The 18,603-nt window shown below is 49.9% G+C and overlaps 2 protein-coding genes across 9 annotated transcripts in view; both read right to left on the bottom strand.

The window, feature by feature from the left end:
- eif4g3a (eukaryotic translation initiation factor 4 gamma, 3a) overlaps window positions 1-6,328 on the bottom strand; it is a 41,620-nt gene extending 35,292 nt beyond the window's left edge. For all 4 annotated transcript variants that reach the window (XM_036531111.1, XM_036531112.1, XM_036531113.1 and 1 more), the window contains exon 1: window positions 6,096-6,328. In XM_036531111.1, the coding sequence (XP_036387004.1) occupies window positions 6,096-6,247 (152 nt within the window). In that variant the 5' untranslated portion in view covers window positions 6,248-6,328. The remainder of the gene's footprint in view (window positions 1-6,095) is intronic.
- A 1,913-nt stretch (window positions 6,329-8,241) lies between these two features.
- The window catches only part of ece1 (endothelin converting enzyme 1), a 30,835-nt gene continuing 20,473 nt past the window's right edge, over window positions 8,242-18,603 (bottom strand). For all 5 annotated transcript variants that reach the window (XM_036531070.1, XM_036531066.1, XM_036531067.1 and 2 more), the window contains 12 exons: window positions 17,876-18,064; window positions 17,487-17,629; window positions 17,095-17,209; window positions 15,379-15,489; window positions 14,810-14,908; window positions 13,811-13,888; window positions 13,109-13,212; window positions 12,423-12,533; window positions 12,095-12,162; window positions 11,711-11,901; window positions 9,935-10,030; window positions 8,242-9,696 (listed from right to left, as the gene is read on the bottom strand). In XM_036531070.1, the coding sequence (XP_036386963.1) occupies window positions 9,520-9,696; window positions 9,935-10,030; window positions 11,711-11,901; window positions 12,095-12,162; window positions 12,423-12,533; window positions 13,109-13,212; window positions 13,811-13,888; window positions 14,810-14,908; window positions 15,379-15,489; window positions 17,095-17,209; window positions 17,487-17,629; window positions 17,876-18,064 (1,482 nt within the window). In that variant the 3' untranslated portion in view covers window positions 8,242-9,519. The remainder of the gene's footprint in view (window positions 9,697-9,934; window positions 10,031-11,710; window positions 11,902-12,094; window positions 12,163-12,422; window positions 12,534-13,108; window positions 13,213-13,810; window positions 13,889-14,809; window positions 14,909-15,378; window positions 15,490-17,094; window positions 17,210-17,486; window positions 17,630-17,875; window positions 18,065-18,603) is intronic.

Below are 18,603 nucleotides of genomic sequence, written 5' to 3'. Positions count from 1 at the left end.
ACAATCAAATCCATCCGTCTGTTCGATGGCGGCTTTTAATAGCCCACGATAAATCCTCTCCATGTGCACAGCGGTCAGTTTTTACTGGGCTTTCAGAACGGTCCTCCTAATGCGCCAGTACCTGCAGAACAGCGCTGTGCTCACTTCTGCTCCCGCTCCGTTGGGCCTCTGCAGATACACGCTCTCTGAGAAAGGAGAGCCCCTCGGCCAGCGGCAGGACACCCACGCTGCAGCAGCAACAGCGTGTCAGAGAACACGTGCTTTCGGGATTCACTCGTCTGCTTCTGCTGGTTATTCCTTTCTTTCCTGAACAAACCCATGCTCTTCTGCACCAGGGACCAAAGAGGAAACCGCTCTACAGGAAGGCCAGCCGCCTGGTTAGTGCTGACTCCACGGCAACGCCCCACCGAGGGGCAAGTGCAGGAAAGGTTAATCCCAGCCAGGCAGCCCCTTCTCCCATTGGTCCCCATCTCTGGCTCCACCCACTCGATCACCCTGGGCCACCACGGCCGTGACTATTGTGGTTTGACACATGGGGGGGTGAACCGATTGGGCAAGACATCCAGGCAGGATTCCTCTGTGTATACAAACTCCACCCATAAGATCTAGGGTACCAGCCCTAGACTTTAACCCCCAATTCTCAGCCTTATTTTGGGAACAATGCCCGCCGAAGCTGATGTGAGTGCCTCCTTTGTTCAAAAAAAAGTATGTTGTTATTTCACTGTGTTATTTATGTCACTGTGGTCCCTGTGTACCTCAAAGCAACAACACTAGCACGAATGTTTCGTTTTTTTCTTAGTCCATTCTGCAATCAAAACCGCTGTCACCAGGATGGTGCAGAATGATACACAAAGAGGAAAAGTGCTCTGGCTATTGCACAGAATGTAATTAAAAAAGACAGAAAGTTTTAGATTAGCAGTAAACGCACGTGGCACCACATCAGCAAAATGCATCCGAATCCAAATTCATGAATCAAAATTCATAACCCTCCAAATACTCCATGCATTTTGACTGGATGTGACTGGCAGACTGACAGGTGAGCTAGTCGGTTCCCAGTGGCAGTGCACAAGCTTCCAGCTGTAACGAAGCTGGATAAGGTTGCTACCCTCACCTCATGTGAGGAATTCATTTTCAGGGCCACTGCAGCAGCTACCCGCTGGTGGCAGAAAGCCCTCCTGGGGCGTTTCCAGCTGGCCTGGGGCTGTCCTGTAGGAGGGACCGCTGGGCTACAGAAGCAGAACAGAGGCAATCCGTCCTGTCCATTACCACTGAGGCAAAGCAACGCTGATGGAGGCTGCAAACACAGGAGGCCACACCCATCTCTGTCTGTCAGAGCGCAACACCACCTTTGAGTGGCTGGCTCCAGCCTGCCCCGCACAGCCACACCCCCCCGCCTGCCGGGGGCCCCACAGCACCCGACCTGAGGACAGCGACTTGAGCCACACTGCCAGCAGGTTCTCACGCATGTTACAGCAATACCAGCCCTTCCTCTCACACAACTAATGAAGTTACACTGGGCACACTGTTACTGCCCAGGGCCAGCATACACTCAGTCAGCCGAGGGATTAAAAGAGGGGGAAAGGGAGGGGATGGAGGAGGATGGAGGAGACGCAGAGAGGCGCCTGTGTCCCCACTGCGTTGCGGCTGCCGCAGGCGCATTGTTGTCGCCGGTGGGAATGGCGCCCTCGCCCTGCATGCTAAGCAGCGCTGCCATTGTCTGGAGCGCGCAGCGGCCGCCACATGCGCCAGCCGTCGCCCCGGCAACCGGAGCAGCCCCGTCCCCCCTCCGCTTCAGGAACATCCCTTCACTGGGAATCCCGTCTGCAGGGAGAGGCGAGACACAGACAGCTCAGGGGAACAGGGCAGTGATTACCACACCACGCAGAGAGAGGGAGAGAGAGAGGGGAGAGGGGGAGAGGAGAGGGGGAGGGGGACAGGGAGAGGGGAAAAGACAGGGGGGTAGAGAGAGAGAGAGAGAGAGGTGGGGGGGAGATAGAGGGGGGGAGTGAGACAGGGCGAGAGAGAGAGGAGAGACTGTTTAGGCACCTGAGAGTGCCACACAGACCACAGGATCCCGAGTCAAAACTAAAAAACCTGCTTCAAGGTTAAATATACCTTTTAAATCTGGGTCAATCTGATTTTGCATGTGAATAAGAGATTAGTACCTTCCCGGGAACAGCAGGGTTAAATTCTGGCTATTCGCCCTGGAGAGCAGCAGCAGCAGCAATGAAGGGGGAGGGGGGGGGGGACGAGAGAGAGAGAGAAAGAGAGAGCGAGAGAGACAGAGAGAGAGAAAGAGAAAGGGAGAAAGAGAGAGAGAGAAAGAGAGAGAGCGAGAGACACAGAGAGGGAGAGGGAAAGAGAGAGAGAGCGAGAGACACAGAGAGGGAGAGGGAAAGAGAGAGAGAGAGAGAGAGACAGAGAGAGAGAGCGGGGGTGCACTGAGCTGGAGCAGTATGCGCGAGTGTGTAGTAATGGCATTCTCCCCTGCCAGGGGCTTGACCCAAACAATATCAATCAAAACGACGTGGAGCAGCTCTGAACCAGCGCAACCTGTGTGAAAACACCAGCAGGTCATAGGGGCGCGGCGTGCCTCTTTCACTGACACTGGCAACCATGTGCAGTTGGACTCCAGTCAGGCAGTACACCCTGGCTGTGCAACCCACAAGGCACCCCACCTCACCTGCTGCAGCTGAACTGTGTATGTGTGTGTGTATGTACATAATTAAAAAAGCAGTCTGAGTGTCTCAGAACTTTTAAAGTTTAAACGTATGAAGCACTACAATTCAATCCATAGGGACATCCCACTAAAGAGATATAATTTCACATTGAAAACTCCAAACGGCCAAAGCTGGCACATACGAGCTGCTCCTCCCAGGTTCAGCGAGTTCATCACCAAGGCTTCTGTTCAGCTGTGAGGAACAGAGTCAGGGCTCGTGCTTAGTGCACCTGTGGCCAAATGAGCAAAGTCACATGATTGACACATTCACAAGTGGACCTGGAGTCGCCCTCTGATAAGATACAATTCAGCCCTGGGAATTCGCCTGGTCACATGACTTAGGCATTTAGAGCTTGGTATGGGGAGCACTTCACTGCTGCTAAATGGGCATTTAATTCAGATTTATTTACCCTGCACAGTCTCATCCAGGGTGATTTACGTGGCCGTGGCTGGTAAGATAAACTGAACGTAAGTGGTTATCCTCAATAGTGTCCCAAGTATCAATGACCAGGACCCTGTTCCAGAGTGACAGCGTTACTGATGCCAGCTCCAAACTCCACCTGCCTGGGGCAAGAGGTAAACACGTTCCCTGAAACCGAAGCGGGGAGTTTTCGAGAGGGCGGCGGGAAACCCGACACTCGCAATGCGGGCCAGCGAGAGGCGCTGCCGTGTTTACACACTGCCTGGCCAGACAAGCAGGGTGCTACGCAGAGCACCGACACAAACAAACCTCATTCCCTCTCCCACAGCGGCTGCAGGCCACTGCTGGGGTTAACGGGTTTAAACGCAATCTGCACAGGTCGCCAGCACGAGGAAAACATCTAACATAAAGACCTAACAAAGGGTAACCAAACAACTGAACTCATAAACGTAACAACATAAACTGAACATTTACGTTTCAACTTTTGGACAATGTCACAACACAACTGGAAGGGATTAGACAGGTGTAGTGGTGTGGCTGGTGTGGTCTGTATGACTCTTACACCAGTCATCCTCCATATGGATTGAAGGGGTTTTTAGGAGGTCACTTGTGTGTTTTCACTCTGTGAAAGTCCCTACTTTTTCTTAGCAAGCTCCACCTGCCATACCCTGTCACTCTGTCACCAGCTTAATACAGGGGATCTGAGTCACAAAGATGCTCCAACACAACAACACTTACATGAATACACCTCCCAGACATAAAGCTACCCACAATCCACTGGTCTATAGCTCAAGCAATATCCATGTCTACGGAATGGAAGAAGACTGCACAGCAAAACAAACAACAGCCTGGCCTGGCCAAATTCACAAAAACAATGTTATTTTATTCTCCACCTTTAAGCAAACTGCAGACACTGCATAGGGGAAAGTGAAGGGCGTACAGGACACACGTTTTGCCCTCAGCTACACCATGTTGTATGCAGGGGCCTGTGTGTGCATGTTCGGGTCAGATAACCGGACTGAGTCAGTACTATGGGCCGGAACAGAACCTGGGGCACAATGAAACGCACCCCAGGAAATGCACCTGACACCCTGAAGCTCGGGAGTGTTTAACCTATGCAGTCAGCGCTGGACTGCGGTTAGTCCTGCTTTCGGAGGACAGCTCAACGCTCTGCACTGTGACTGATGTCACCATGAGCCAGGACAGCAAGCAGCAGTATTACCGTATGACGAGAGGCACTGCTACACAGAACCACAGAAGGCTTCTGTCATCTACAACACAGAAACATCCTGCCACCGCTTCTAACATTTCTGCAGACACATATGACAATATAAGCATGACTTTCAACCTTTTCCTCCTTTTTTCCTCTACTAGACTAGGTAATGCTTTTCCTACCTTGGCAACTACTGCCATCCCATCAACTGATTTCTACTGGACAGCACCTGGACATCCTGTTGATAACCCCACGCTGTGTCACTTAGGATTAGAAAAAAGACACAATCTTCACATTAGAATGAGATGAACTGAGACACATAGCTACCTTCATAACGAGTGACATTTTTACAGCTGACTTACCGAGCTGTAGTCTTCCTACAGCTATTACCGGACACAGGGAGCTAATTTTACTTGATCCCTCATTACAGTGATGGTAAGCAGGCTTCGCCGAAGGCAATCAACTCGCGGAGGCTCTTCGACTGGCAGATGTCAACAAACACTTCATCTGTGAGCTGTGTAAACAGGGCGAGTCGATCTGTCGTTCAGACTCGTAAACACACTCACACCAGCACGGTGCGGCATTATCTTTCTGTCGCCGGCCGTTTGATCACGGGCAAAATTAATTAATCGTAGTAATTTACCGGGGGGGGGGGGGGGGGGTTAGCCTTTGGGATGTTGTGCTTCGAAAAACCTTCATTTTATTGCACTGCTTTACAAATTATGAAGCTTCCTGTAATCGCGGTCACCAGTATGTGATATACTGTATATACCTCGCACATAGAGATCAGATTTAGAGCACGCATTGATCCCGTACGCAAGCCTCCCTGCCCCAATCACGGTAAACCCAACAAAGCGTTTCCAGGAATAATGCATTCAGTTTCGACGGTAATCACAGAACTTAAGCAATCCAAAGCGATGCAGACACGCACCACTGCGCCGTTTACCGGCGTCGTGAACCCGCATGAAACCGCAAAGCCAGCCGGTCACAGCCCGTCAGGCAAATTCCACAAACAGCAGCAATCAGATGCCTTTTGCCTAATGTTAGATGGGAAGGTCGCTAACGTTACCTAGATCACTTATCTAACATTAGCATGGTTATTCCATCAATTCCGAATTAGCCACCTATAGCTACTGCGCAAGGCCTTAAGCTGCCCGCAGCAAAACAAGCGGAGATCCTGACAACGGCAGGCCCCGCGTATCCAGAACAAATACACATTTTTAAAGTTACTCAAGACGTGTGTTTTTATTGGTTGACAGTAATTAAATCCAGACAGTGATCAATCGTATCGTGTGTTGACACAACCCTGATACCAACCAAAATCGCACTGTTCTCAGTGAAAGCATGAACTGTCAAGTTCAGATAACAGAGCTCGCTAGCTTAGCAACAGCCGCTTTATGCTGCTAACCGGCTAGCTAACTGCTAATGGCCAGCTAACTGGCTAGTTACTGCTAACCGGCTAGCTGACTGCTAATGGATACCTAACTGACTACTTACTGCTAACCGGCTAGCCAGGCTGCCCATCCCCACCACTGTCCCCCTCCTTCCCAAAACACAGCTAACGCTAGCTACCACGAAGGCGCTGAACTGCACTTTTCTCTGAGGATGGTTATTCGACCCAACGAGCTAGCCGGTTTCAGGTTAGTTAGCCAGCCGGCTAACTCCATCCTTCCCAAATAATCCCGTATTTTCACACCGATGCCTGCGTGGACCGGAGCGGAGGAACTGTCTATGAAGGATACGGCGGTGGCGGCTGCGGAGCGACCGGGGCTCCCGGCGGCAGCGACCCGTGGGTCAGTGTAGCCCGCAGTTGGCCCGACGGAGACGGGCCGGTTCCAGGTCCAGTTACTACAGCGGCAGCTGATTTCGGTACCGCTTTCGGCGGCAAACTCATTGCAAAAATTAAACAAAAGAAAAAATGCGCTAATAAATATTGATGTAGAATTTTTAAATCTATAAACAGTTATCATACATAAACAGCGATGCAGTCCTCCTGGAGCAGGCCTAAAAACCCTGCGCCTTCTCGGGATAGCAGCTGCAAAAATGCCCGTTTTGTGGAAAGTCGCTTAATATTGGGGTTCAGTCTTCATGGGGACGGTGGGGGGCTGGTCTCCCCCTTCCCCGGCCGGGATCTCTGCGGATCCGGTTCGGTTCTGCTTCCCTATGGGATGTCGCCGCTTTCTCCTTCTTCGGTTACTTAACCTTTATTTGAAGAAAGTGATATTTTAAAGTCATTTTTCAGTGAGATGTGAGATTGCGCTCAACATGGCGTGGCGGCCGCCTCCAGCAGTCCGGTAGGACAGACGGTTCGGGAAACGTCGGCTATTTCCGGAAAACGCTTTTCCATCTTCGAGTCAGTGACGTCATATTCGAGTATCTCCGATTTTGCTCGACGACATTGATTTGGATTGAGGATGTATTGTTCCAAATACTTGGCTGATTTTCATAGCAATATTTTCTACTGTACGTTTATAGCATTAACGCCAATATATTTGTATCGATCCAACCAAATGCATTTACAGGATGTAAGGTTGCACAAGCAGACTAAAAGTGTAAAACTTGGATGAACTATACGAAACTTTTGATATAAAGTTATACCAAAAATATAGGAAATGGTATCGTTCGGTCGATATTTCAGTTGAAGAGACATAGTAAAACCAGAGAAAAAACAATGCATATTGATACGAATTATGTAATTTCTCTAGTGTGTATGTGTATGTCCCAGCACGTTACTTGTAGCGGTATAGCGACATCTAGTGGTAACAAAAAGCCAGTAGTGTGTCAGTACTTTGACCGATGAGGTGCTTAACCGTCTACTGTTGGAAGCGTGTAAAGTTAAAGTCTGTCGAGCGTTCAGGGTTTCAGACAATTCTTTCCACCGGAGGAACGTCGGTTTCACCTGAAGTTTAAGGGGGACACTGCTGTTACCATTCATGGTGGTCCATTATGATGTAGTTAGTTCATTACATTCTGCCAACATTGACTAGGTTTGGCCCCTGTCCCTCCCAAACGTACACTGACGCGGAGCCAGGCTCCCGCAGAGCCTTGCCTCTCTAAAGCATAAAAGATACACCAGCCAATCAACCAAAATGGTCAGAATATTGTGTGGGGTATCCAGCCTGCAGCTCACCCTGTCCACGATCTGTTGATAGCCTTTCAACATAATCAAAAACGTTTTTTAAACCACACATTTGTGTCTAAACCAAATATTTAAACCCCAGGCTGAATCAGGGGAGGAAGAGACGGGAACATTTAGCACCTTTAATTTCCATACCGTGGTAACCCTCTGTACCTTAGACCAGCGTTTGGAAGTCCTAGCACCTGACCTGACTGCGGGAAAATGCTCTTTAAAATTTTTACTTAAGGGTGTGTGTCTTGCATATATTGTTACTATGTGTGTTTATTGAATGGAATCATTTAACATTCTAGTCATATTACCTTACTTTGTGAATGATGTATGACCTAATTCTTTTGGGGAGGAGAGTGTCGTGTTCCACTCCCCCTACAGTGGTGAGCAGTCCGTGTTCCGGATGAATCTTTGTCGAGCCTGCCAAGTTGCTCATTTCCACCCGGCACAGACTTGCTTATTGCATTCCACTGGCAACACTTTCCACAGAATGATTTCTGCACTGTGATCATGAAAAAGGTCAGGAGGCTTCGTTAGAACATTTCTGAGGCTTAGTGCTTCAGCAAGTCTGCTGTTAACCATGTGGCTGCAGGTTCTAGGAGTACTGCTGCTGTACCTCTGAGCAAGGTCATTAAATCTGGCAACATAGGGATGCCTGCCAATCAAATATGCAACTCCACTGTCTTTATCATTTTCCAAAAATGCCCTTTTGTTTGTTTGAAAAATCAAAATTATTCACAAAGCAAGATATAATGGTGTGAAGCAACAATTATGTTTGGTTTTAATGGCTTGAATTTTTCAGACAGAACACAGGAAATGGAGCAATGCTGGAGGTATGTTTGCTTTTAGGGATCAGGGAGAAGGTTAAAGAGAAAAAGCAGAGTCCAGCAGAATGATCCGGAATCCTGAGCTCGGATGAGATTCACAGAACATTTTTACACAAATGCTGTTGTATAAACACAACAGTGCAAGAAACACTCACAGTAACATTCTGTCGCTGCTCTTTTTCTGTAATAATAAGCAATAGTTAAAGTGTAGGGACTCCACCCTTTGCCAAAAGAATGGTAAACAGAACATGACTTATAAGAAGCTATTAAAATAATTTAAGAAATCTGCTAACTGCCTATAGCAAATCTATGCCCAATGTGTATGCTTTCTGATAAACCTCCAGAAATGCTTATTTTAATCATGGTAACCAAAAGACAGACAGTCTCATAACGCAGTTATTCTGCAAGCTGTGAGGGCCGCTTTGGATTCCTGTCTGCAGGGTGGAACATTAACATGCCATCATGTTCCCACAGGCATTAGATTTTGGCCTCATTAGCCTTTGCACACAGTCTCTTTCACAGTAATGGGACACTAACCTTCGCAGATCAATGAGCAGAGATAACATGCCAATTAAACAAGATTAATGACACACTGGCAGCCACAGGACATGCTAACTCTGGCTGGTTAGTGTGGCAGGAAAATCACTGCACCACAGTCTGCTGGAGCCTTGATCTTTTACCCTGCATGTCTTCATGTATGCTGTCCTGGGCCAAACTACTACATCATGGCATTTGGTCTCGCATTGTCAAAACTGGCAGCATTAAGTGATACCGGTATCCAGAGTACAAAAAAAACTACAACAGGAGGAAACAGCAACAAGGCAGAAAATAAATATTACTTCCCATTTTAAAATAAAATCGTAACTCCACATTTATTCAAAAAACCTGAATTGGCAAAAAAGAAAGTTCTCCCCCTCTTCATTTTCCAGTGTTTAACGTTGTTCCACTTCTCTTCTTAACTCGAGGAGAACCTAGTCACAGAGTTCTGATATAAAAATAGCGCTTTTTAAAAAGAAAAAACTATTCATCTTTACAAACGGAGCAGGGGCTGGGGGATCTCCAGCCGAGGCAGTCTGCTGGAGGTGCCCAGGGGTGGGGTCAGGGGCAGTGGGGGCACCCCAGTGGTTTTGTGCCTGGGGCTTCTTGTAAGGCCCTGCCTGAGTTCCATCCCTGACGCCGGCTCTGCCGCCTGGCAGCTGGCATGCTGGGTAATCACCACAGCTCACACTTGCGCCTGGGGTTCATGGGGGTGTCCGGCTTGCAGTTGAAGTGCTTGGAGAACTCGCGCGAGTTGGAGATGGTGCCGATGACCCGGAACCTGGAGGGGCTGTGGGGGTCTGTGATGACACCCTCATGGGAACTCTCCGGGGTCCGCACGGAGCACCACACCTGCAAAAATGCATGCGCACACACACACACACAGCTCAGGGCCTGACATGTCACTCCTCCCAACACAATTACAATGTACGTGAAGACAAGGTATCCCACCACAAGGTGGCACCAACATGCTACACCTCATGGCACTGCAGGGTACACAGCTAGCCGACACACACCTGCAGAGCACAACCAGTCTGTTTTCATGGAGAACAGCCTCACCAAAGGAAACGAAACAAATCAAAACACGAACCTGTGCAAATCCAACGAAGAAGAGCTGGCGATTAGTCATGTCCAGAGCAGGCAGGAGAGGCTCCTCTCCATTCTTCTGGATCCAGCTCTCATAAGCCTGCAGAAGCAGAGGGACAGCCTTACAGCTGCGCGTTCCCCAGGAAACAGCCAGCGCACGCCTCTGAGTGTCTGCATGCAACTTCACTTCCTTACACACACACGCACACATGCACGCGCGCACACGCGCACACCCACACACACGCACGCGCACACTCACACACACACGCACGCACACACACACACATGCACGCATGCACAGGCGCGCACACACACACGCACACGTGTGCACACACGCACACATGCACACCCACACATGCACACACACTGTCTCAGAACTTGAATGCCCGTATGGATTGCCCGTCTGCTCCGTAACCCATGGCCTTTCCTCCAATGGAAAGAATGTAGAAGAGAGAGAGAGTGAGAAAGTGAGTGAGAGAGTGAGTGAGAGAGAGAGGGACCGGGGGGGGGTGGGAGAGAGAGAGAGAGGGAGAGGAGGAGGGAAAGAGAGGGAGGGAGAGAGAGAGCGAGTGAGAGAGAGAGGGACCGGGGGGGTGGGAGAGAGAGAGAGAGAGAGAGGGAGAGGAGGAGGGAAAGAGAGGCAAAGAGATAGAGGGAGTGAGAGAGGGACCGGGGGGGGTGGGGGCGGGAGAGAGAGAGAGAGAGAGGGAGAGGAGGAGGAAAAGAGAGGGAGCGGGGGGGGCAGGAGAGAGAGAGCTACTTGAGGCCAAGCTCCGGCTGATCTGTGCCACCTGTTGTATCACACAGCTTTACAGGGAGGGAGAGAAAACCCTGCCTCTCCACTGCGGACGCGGCGCAGGACGACCCAGAGTAACCTACACCAGCGAGGAGGGGGCAGGAGGCAAGCAGGTGTATCACCCCCACACCCCCCCCCCCCCTCACACGCTCTCACACACTGAGGAAACAGGCAGTCTTTCTCCGAGTTGAGGGCATTACAATTACAATAACATTACAATCATTTCTACACAGATTAACAGAATGATGTTTAATGTGGGGTTATGTGAATCATTCCTCCTTTTCTGGAGAGGTATTGAGGGTCTCCCAGCTGTAAAAGCAGTAGCACTACCAAGCCTTTTTGGTTAATTTTTTCTCATTTGTGTCTACATACAGAAGATTGTATGTCTGGTTTCAGGTTACTTATTATAAAAACATACAAGAAATGACCTCATTCACTTTATTGGAGTGTATACTGAATGTGGTTAGTTTCTCATCTTGTTGATAACCAAAAGCTAGTCCCTGTAGAAGTGCAGAAACCCCACAGTCTGCTCCGTGTAGCTACCTATCTTATTAATCTAGCATAGTATGTGTGTAAACGACACACATTCATTCTGCTCTAACAGCAAGAATAACAACCAGTGAAAAGGCTAATTAAACCACAAAGCATGTAACAATCAGAACAGGGAACATAATCTACGCAGACATGCACACAATGAGCCTGGTGCTCTGAACTGTTGGTCATTAAACAAATACAGTTACATCAGGCCCTAAAGGATGCTGATAAAACACACACCATGAGACACATGCTTGTCCGGCTTGCCACATACTGCGTTTTTAATATCCTGATAAGCTGAAGAACACTGTGGGGTGAGCGTCCACCCTGACCAGGCTGGAATGTGGATTCTGACATTATCACCTGCCCGACGGTCGCAGAGGCCAGAGCAGCGGTCCATGTTTTGGAGGCCAAAGCCCCCCCCCCCTCTCCCCATGCACCCATCCTCACCTTGTAGGCTGCCTTGAGCCCCCCGTTGTCGGCGATGTTCTCCCCCAGGGTGTGCTTGCCGTTCAGGGGCTCCTGGTTGATGCTGTAGTTGCTGTACTGCTCCACCATGCACTGAGTCTGCTTCTTGAAGGCCTCCACAGACGAGTTCTTCCACCAGGAGCGTAGGTTCCCCTCCTTGTCGTACTCTCGCCCTGTGACGGGACACAGAGCACATTCTTACTGCTGTGCGGGGGGTCACAATGTGCCAGTCACCTCCCACCCAGCGCCGGGGAGCCCAGCGTCAGGGAGCCCAGCGTTGGGGAGCCCAGCGCCGGAGAGCCCAGCGCCGGAGAGCCCAGCGCCGGGGAGCCCAGCGCCAGGGAGCCCAGCGCCGGAGAGCCATACCTTGGTCATCGAAAGCGTGGGTCAGCTCGTGCCCCATGACCACACCGATACCTCCAAAATTCAGAGCCCTGAAAATATCATTGACAAACAAACAAAAGGTCATCAGATAAATGTGTGAGGACACTTTGGTTAGTTTCATAAAATGTGATATGATTATTTACATTAAGACAAATACTATGATAATAATAAAACTACAGGAGGATAATACAGTGATCAATGCGTAAGGCATGATGATGCACATGTGCAGATCATCCTTCCTCCTCTGTCCGCTCTGATGAGGATCCCTGTATGGACAGGAAGTAGAAGCAGGGGACCTGGAAGTGCTTACTTTGGCCATGACCTGCTGTAGAAGGGGGCCTGGAGAATCCCAGCAGGGAACACCATCTCATTCTTGGTGGGGTTGTAGTAGGCGTTCACTGTGGGTGGGGTCATACTCCATCTGGAGGAGGTGAAAGGTCAGAAGAATCGCAGGTACAAGTGATACATTCTCAACTATTCCATTGCTTCCTACTCCCATTCATTACATTACATTATCCTCATTTATCAGACGCTCTTATCCAGAGCCAATGGTTATAATTTTTCTTTTAGGTTACCCATTTACATCTGGATATTTACATTTGTGGCAATTGTGGGTAAGTTCCTTGCCCAAGGGTCCAAAGGCAGTGGCCCAGCAGGGAATTGAACCGGCAACCTTTTGGTTATGAGTCCTGTTCCTTACCACTACGCTACACAGCCACCCCATTCAGTAACACCTGGCCTTCCCTGACTGATCAGAGCACCTGAATAGAGAGCAGGGAAGATGGGAAATGGTTTCCTCTGACAGGATTCAGTGTGAAACTCTGGGCCAGGGCATTGTTCAGGTGCTTTTCACACTGTTCTCTAACATCGAATCCCATCAGCGACTCTGACCTCAGATCAGTGCTAAGCACAGGTTTGCTGCTGGGATCAACCAGAGCTGGGAGGTCATGCCTTTTGGACCAGGCTCTGTGAAGGTGGCTCGGACGGGGGACTCACTGGTCTCTGTTGGGGGCCTTCCTCAGCTGGTCGGCTGTCACTCTGGCTGAGAAGTTGTAGTACTGCATGACGTTCTGGAAATACAGGTCTGACACCACCTCAAACTGCCAAAGACGAGTCCGGTTAGACACGGCCACAGACTGACCAATCCAACAACAGGTCTGACGCTACAGCAGGTAGCGCTCTTTCACCTGAACATTTTACAGAACAGACATACATCCTGCTGGTGCAACGTATCTGAAGTGGATTCTATGTGGTACAATGTAGCTGACATGTTCTCTGTCTGCAACAGTGTTATGTAGTTATCTGTTTTCAGTTTAGTAAAATTTAACTGAAATGTACTCTGTTCAGTGTCCTGTACTATAAAACTGAATTGTATTCTGCTTTGTATAATTTAATGTAGTTCAAATGATTAGTACAATGTCATTGAAATGTATAGAGTAAGTATAGATGTGTAGAGTAAGTATAAATATATTATGTCCTGTAACATACAGCTGAAATGAATTGTGTCCAGTGAAATGGAACTGTGATAGACTGCCTTGACTGCTGATGCTGATCTGTAAACCAGCTCTGACAGCTAGCGGTCTTTGGTATGGTGTTCCAATAGGAGATGCATCCACAGGATTTTGAAACCACTGCATCAGCTCCAAGCTGCCTGGTTTTTCAGGACACCCATTCTGAGCCCCAGTGTAAAGTACTCACATCATTAAACACTTTGTCCAGCTCTTTGGGGTCCATGATGAACTTTGGATATCCAATCATGTTGTAGATGGCATCTGCCTGGAAGTCAAACAGGAGATGAGAAATGACTGAGATGTGTTCAATTTCTCAGGATACCACCAGGGGGCACTGCCTAGCCAGAAATGTATGGCAACCCCATGCAACCCCAGTCATTTCAGCTGGTCAAGATAAAACTCTGAAGGCAAAATACTTATTTTATCATTAATTTAACTATCCTGAAAGATGCACCCAGTGTATTATAGGTACATCTTATAACCATGTTATCCTAAAAACATGATCAAACAGCAAAGGTACAGTACATTAACATTCACATGTAAGTTAAAATCCTCTTCCGCCGTTAAAACACTCCTTTCTGGCATAAGAGGATCCCCCTAAGATGCCTTCTCTCAGGTAACTCACAGTGTTATCGCAGACTATCGAAAACTCATCTTTTCAAGCTGTATCTCTAGTCTACCTTCCTCTCTATCTATCCCTATTTTCTATAAGAAAAACACTCTACACTAGTTCAGCACTTAACTCAGCTTCTTATTCTTGTAATACTTCACGATAACTACTCTTAGAAGGATGATGCACTTATTTGTAAGTCGCTCTGGGTAAGAGCATATGCTAAATGATGTAATGTAATGACCCTTCCCACAGTCTCTGATTGACACTGTATTAGTGACCTCTCCCACAGTCTCTGATTGGCACTGTATGTGTGACCCCTCCCACAGTCTCTGATTGGCACTGTATGAGTGACCCCTCCCACAGCCTCTGATTGGTACTGTATGTGTGACCCCTCCCACAGTCTCTGACTGGCACTGTATGAGTGACCCCTCCCACAGCCTCTGATTGGTACTGTATGAGTGACCCCTCCCACAGTCTCTGATTGGTACTGTATGTGTGACCCCTCCCACAGCCTCTGATTGGTACTGTATGTGTGACCCCTCCCACAGCCTCTGATTGGTACTGTATAAGTACCTTTTCTTTGGCAGCTTTTTTGGTCTCGGTGTCCATCCAGCTGACATACTGCAGACCGTCCTCGAAGGCCAGCTTGATTTCGGACACCATGTCCTCTGCCTGCGGGACACAGGGGTGGACAGAGGAAGAGTGGTTAGTGTCAGGCGGAGAGGGCGGGGAGGGGGTGTGTGTGGCAGACAGGCGGAGAGGGCGGGGAGGGGGTGTGTGTGGCAGACAGGCGGAGAGGGCGGGGAGGGGGTGTGTGTGGCAGACAGGCGGAGAGGGCGGGGAGGGGGTGTGTGTGGCAGACAGGCGGAGAGGGCGGGGAGGGGGTGTGTGTGTGGCAGACAGGCGGAGAGGGCGGGGAAGGGGTGTGTGTGGCAGACAGGCGGAGAGGGCGGGGAGGGGGTGTGTGTAGCAGACAGGCGGAGAGAGCGGGGAGGGGGTGTGTGTGTGGCAGACAGGCGGAGAGGGCGGGGAGGGAGTGTGTGTGTGGCAGACAGGCGGAGAGGGCGGGGAGGGAGTGTGTGTAGCAGACAGGCAGAGAGAGCATGGTGGGGGGGGTGGCAGATAGGCGGGGGGACACTCACAATGGCCTTGCTGTCCTCGGTGAAGGTGGCTTTGACGAACAGCGCCCCCAAAGCGAAGCCCAGGGCGCTATCTGTGTCGCTGACACACAGCTTCCAGCGAGGGGTGCAGCTCTGAAACACACACGCACGCACGCGCACACACACGCACACACGCGCACACACGCGCACACGCACGCACACACGCACGCACACACGCACGCACACACACGCACACACACACACACACGCGCACACACACGCGCACACACGCACACACACGTGCACACACACGCACACACACGCACACACACGCGCACACAGAGTTAGCACAGCCTGACACAAATGGCCAGATCACTACCACTAACCCAGGCCCCACAGACTGCGCTGTCTGAAATCCATCAGCTTCTCCTGAGTTATACCATTTAACACATCCATTAGCACAGCCCTGAGCTACCAAACCAATCAGGTCATCCATTACCATCCTCTGTGCATATACAGCCAATCAACACATCCAATACCATCCTCCTGACACATACAACCAATCAGCATATCCATGACCAACCTCTATGAGTATACAGCCAATCAGCACATCCATTATCATTCTCTTTGTGTACACAGCTGACATAAATTGACTGAAACCTACCTGCTTCACATGCCTTTCAAATACCACAGCAAGAGACTCCGTTTCTCGTTCTTCCTGTATTCAGCCAGTACACTAACATATCACCCCAGTCAGCCATATTTTGTCTGGTGTAAAGCAGCAATGATGTGCTGGTGAGGTGTCAGATGGAGAGCTGGGCCATGAAGCTGTGGGGTCAGGCTGCTATCCTGAAGGCCCCTGACTCTGACTCGGCTGAAGGCCCCTGACTCGGCTCAAGGCCCCTGACTCGGCTCAAGGCCCCTGACTCGGCTCAAGGCCCCTGACTCTGACTCTGCTGAAGCCCCCTGACTTGGCTGAAGGTCTCTGACTCTGGTGTTTTGAGAGGGTCAGTGATTGACAGCGACAGGATTCCCCCACCCACCCCGGTCACCCTCGCCACCCGCTCCACTTCCTGTCTCCTGTGAGGATGTTTAGAGTCCAAACTAAGACTGAGCCCAGCAGGGCGGAGAGGAAGGAGGCAGATAAAGAGGGAGAGAGAGAGGCACTCGGGGAGAGACCGAGAGAGAGCAGCCAGAGACACAGGCATAGACTGAACAGATGCAGGTATCGAGTGGTCGAGACTGACAGACAGTGACAGGGCCACTGGTCTACACTGGGTGACTGAGTAAAGGCAGAAAGCTGTGTGGCCATAGTGGTTGTGGGAAACATCAGCCACATTAACAGAAAGCAATTTGAAAATACAGAAACCCTGAATATGCCCGGTGGCATGGCAACCTGTCAGACTCGCATATCCTAATTCACCCACAGTGCCAGTGGCTCATTTTCACATTTTTTAAATAATCAAATTTCTGTACTTTAACTCCCCATAATGACCTGTGTCCATTTCTAGCTTTTCCATATCTTGCCACACTGGTCTTTTTTGGTGAGCAACATGCTAAGCCTTTTCCTTCTCTAATGTGTCTGTTAGCACCGGTTCCCAGTCTCTGTACTTCAGCCAATGCAGTCAGTGTCCTGTGTATCATCTGCGCCTGGTCTGTTAGCGGAGCGGCTAACGCTCACAGTGCCCACTTCACAGGCAGCCGCCGCGGCGGGACGCCCTGCTGACGCCGGCCTCTGCAGCCTCACACCTCCCTCACCTTCTTGGTGCCGTACATGACCTCGAAGAAGCGCTGCTCAGCGTCCTGGAACCTCTGGTCCAGGATGGACACCATCTTCCGCACCACCTTCATGATCATGTAGCTGTTGAGGAGGCTGTGGAGAGGGAGAAGTCATCATCTTTAAAGGCATGAACACAGGGAAGGTTTCTGATCCACATCATCACAGATTTCACTCTTACAGCTTTCATACTTAGCTGCTAAAAGCAGGATAAAAACCCTCCAACATGAGCCATTTTCAAGGTGAGCGCACTGTGACGGGTGATATGGAGAGGTGGAGAAGGGGTGGTGCAGCTGATGACGGAGACTGAAATGAGACGGAGGCTTCGCTGTGATGAGTGACAGAGAGGTGGGGACGTTCCTCTCTCTCTCACCTCTTGTCTGTGCCGTTGATGAGGTCGGACACCTTCTGCAGGTACTCCTTGGCATAAACCACCACCGGCTCCGTGTCATTCAGCTCCATGGGCGCAAAAACCTCCCTGAGGAAGGGGATCCAGTCTATCGCAGGAGCCAGCGTCTGCAGGGCACACACATGCACACACATGCACACACACACACACACACACACACACACACACACGCGCGCACGCACACACACACACACGCACACACACGCACACACAGACATACACACACACGCACACACACACAGTAAGATGTACACACACACACACACAGTAAGATGTACACACACATGCAAGGTGGGCATCAGGTCTCAGTGCGTCACAAGGTGGGCGTGTCCCAGCGGGCGTGGCATACTCACAGCCAGGTCCTTGGCCTGGATCTTGTGGTAGATGGCCTCCTCGTCTCGTCTCTCCTCCTGGGGCACGGTGATGTTGGCTAGGGCCACCTCAAAGTCCACAATCTCCTGCATCAGCATCCGGGACCTCTCCTCAGAACCCCCCAACAGGACTCCAAGCTCCACCAGGAAGTCCAGGTAGGCGTCCAGGTACTGCGGACGTACAGGTGAGGGAGCAAAGGAGGTCAGGGGAGGGCACAACTCAGGCAACACAGGCCAAGTGAAATTTCACAGCACCACATTATGGCTTATGAAGAATCTACATATGCCTGCCCTGACATTCATACAGCTCACTTAATTAAAACAAATAGGAAAATAATATATAAAACACTTGATACTGAACAGCATATTAATTTCAAAGTTAAGATAAGCTCAGCAGGAGTTTCCCTGCACAGCACTTCCCTAATGCATACCACATGTGCAAAAAACTTTGGTGCTGATATCTTGGGGCAATCAAATTCTGTTTCCAAAACCAGGTCCAAATAACCTTTATGGTGCCAAAACCTCTCTAATATTTTTGATAATGCTGTCAACAAGCCAAATGCCTTATAAAATAGGATTTTTCAGTTGTTTTTCAGTTGTCAGTTGTGTATGGCTTCTGCACCAGGTATGTGAGCCACACTACACTACCCAGAAGCCCCTCCTGACGCACTAAGGAGGGTTGCCATTGACATCTAGATTGATATCTAGAA

The sequence above is a fragment of the Megalops cyprinoides genome, chromosome 6 (assembly GCF_013368585.1).
Source record: "Megalops cyprinoides isolate fMegCyp1 chromosome 6, fMegCyp1.pri, whole genome shotgun sequence".
Taxonomy (NCBI): Eukaryota; Metazoa; Chordata; class Actinopteri; order Elopiformes; family Megalopidae; genus Megalops; species Megalops cyprinoides.
This window is presented reverse-complemented; position numbering and strand designations above follow the sequence as displayed.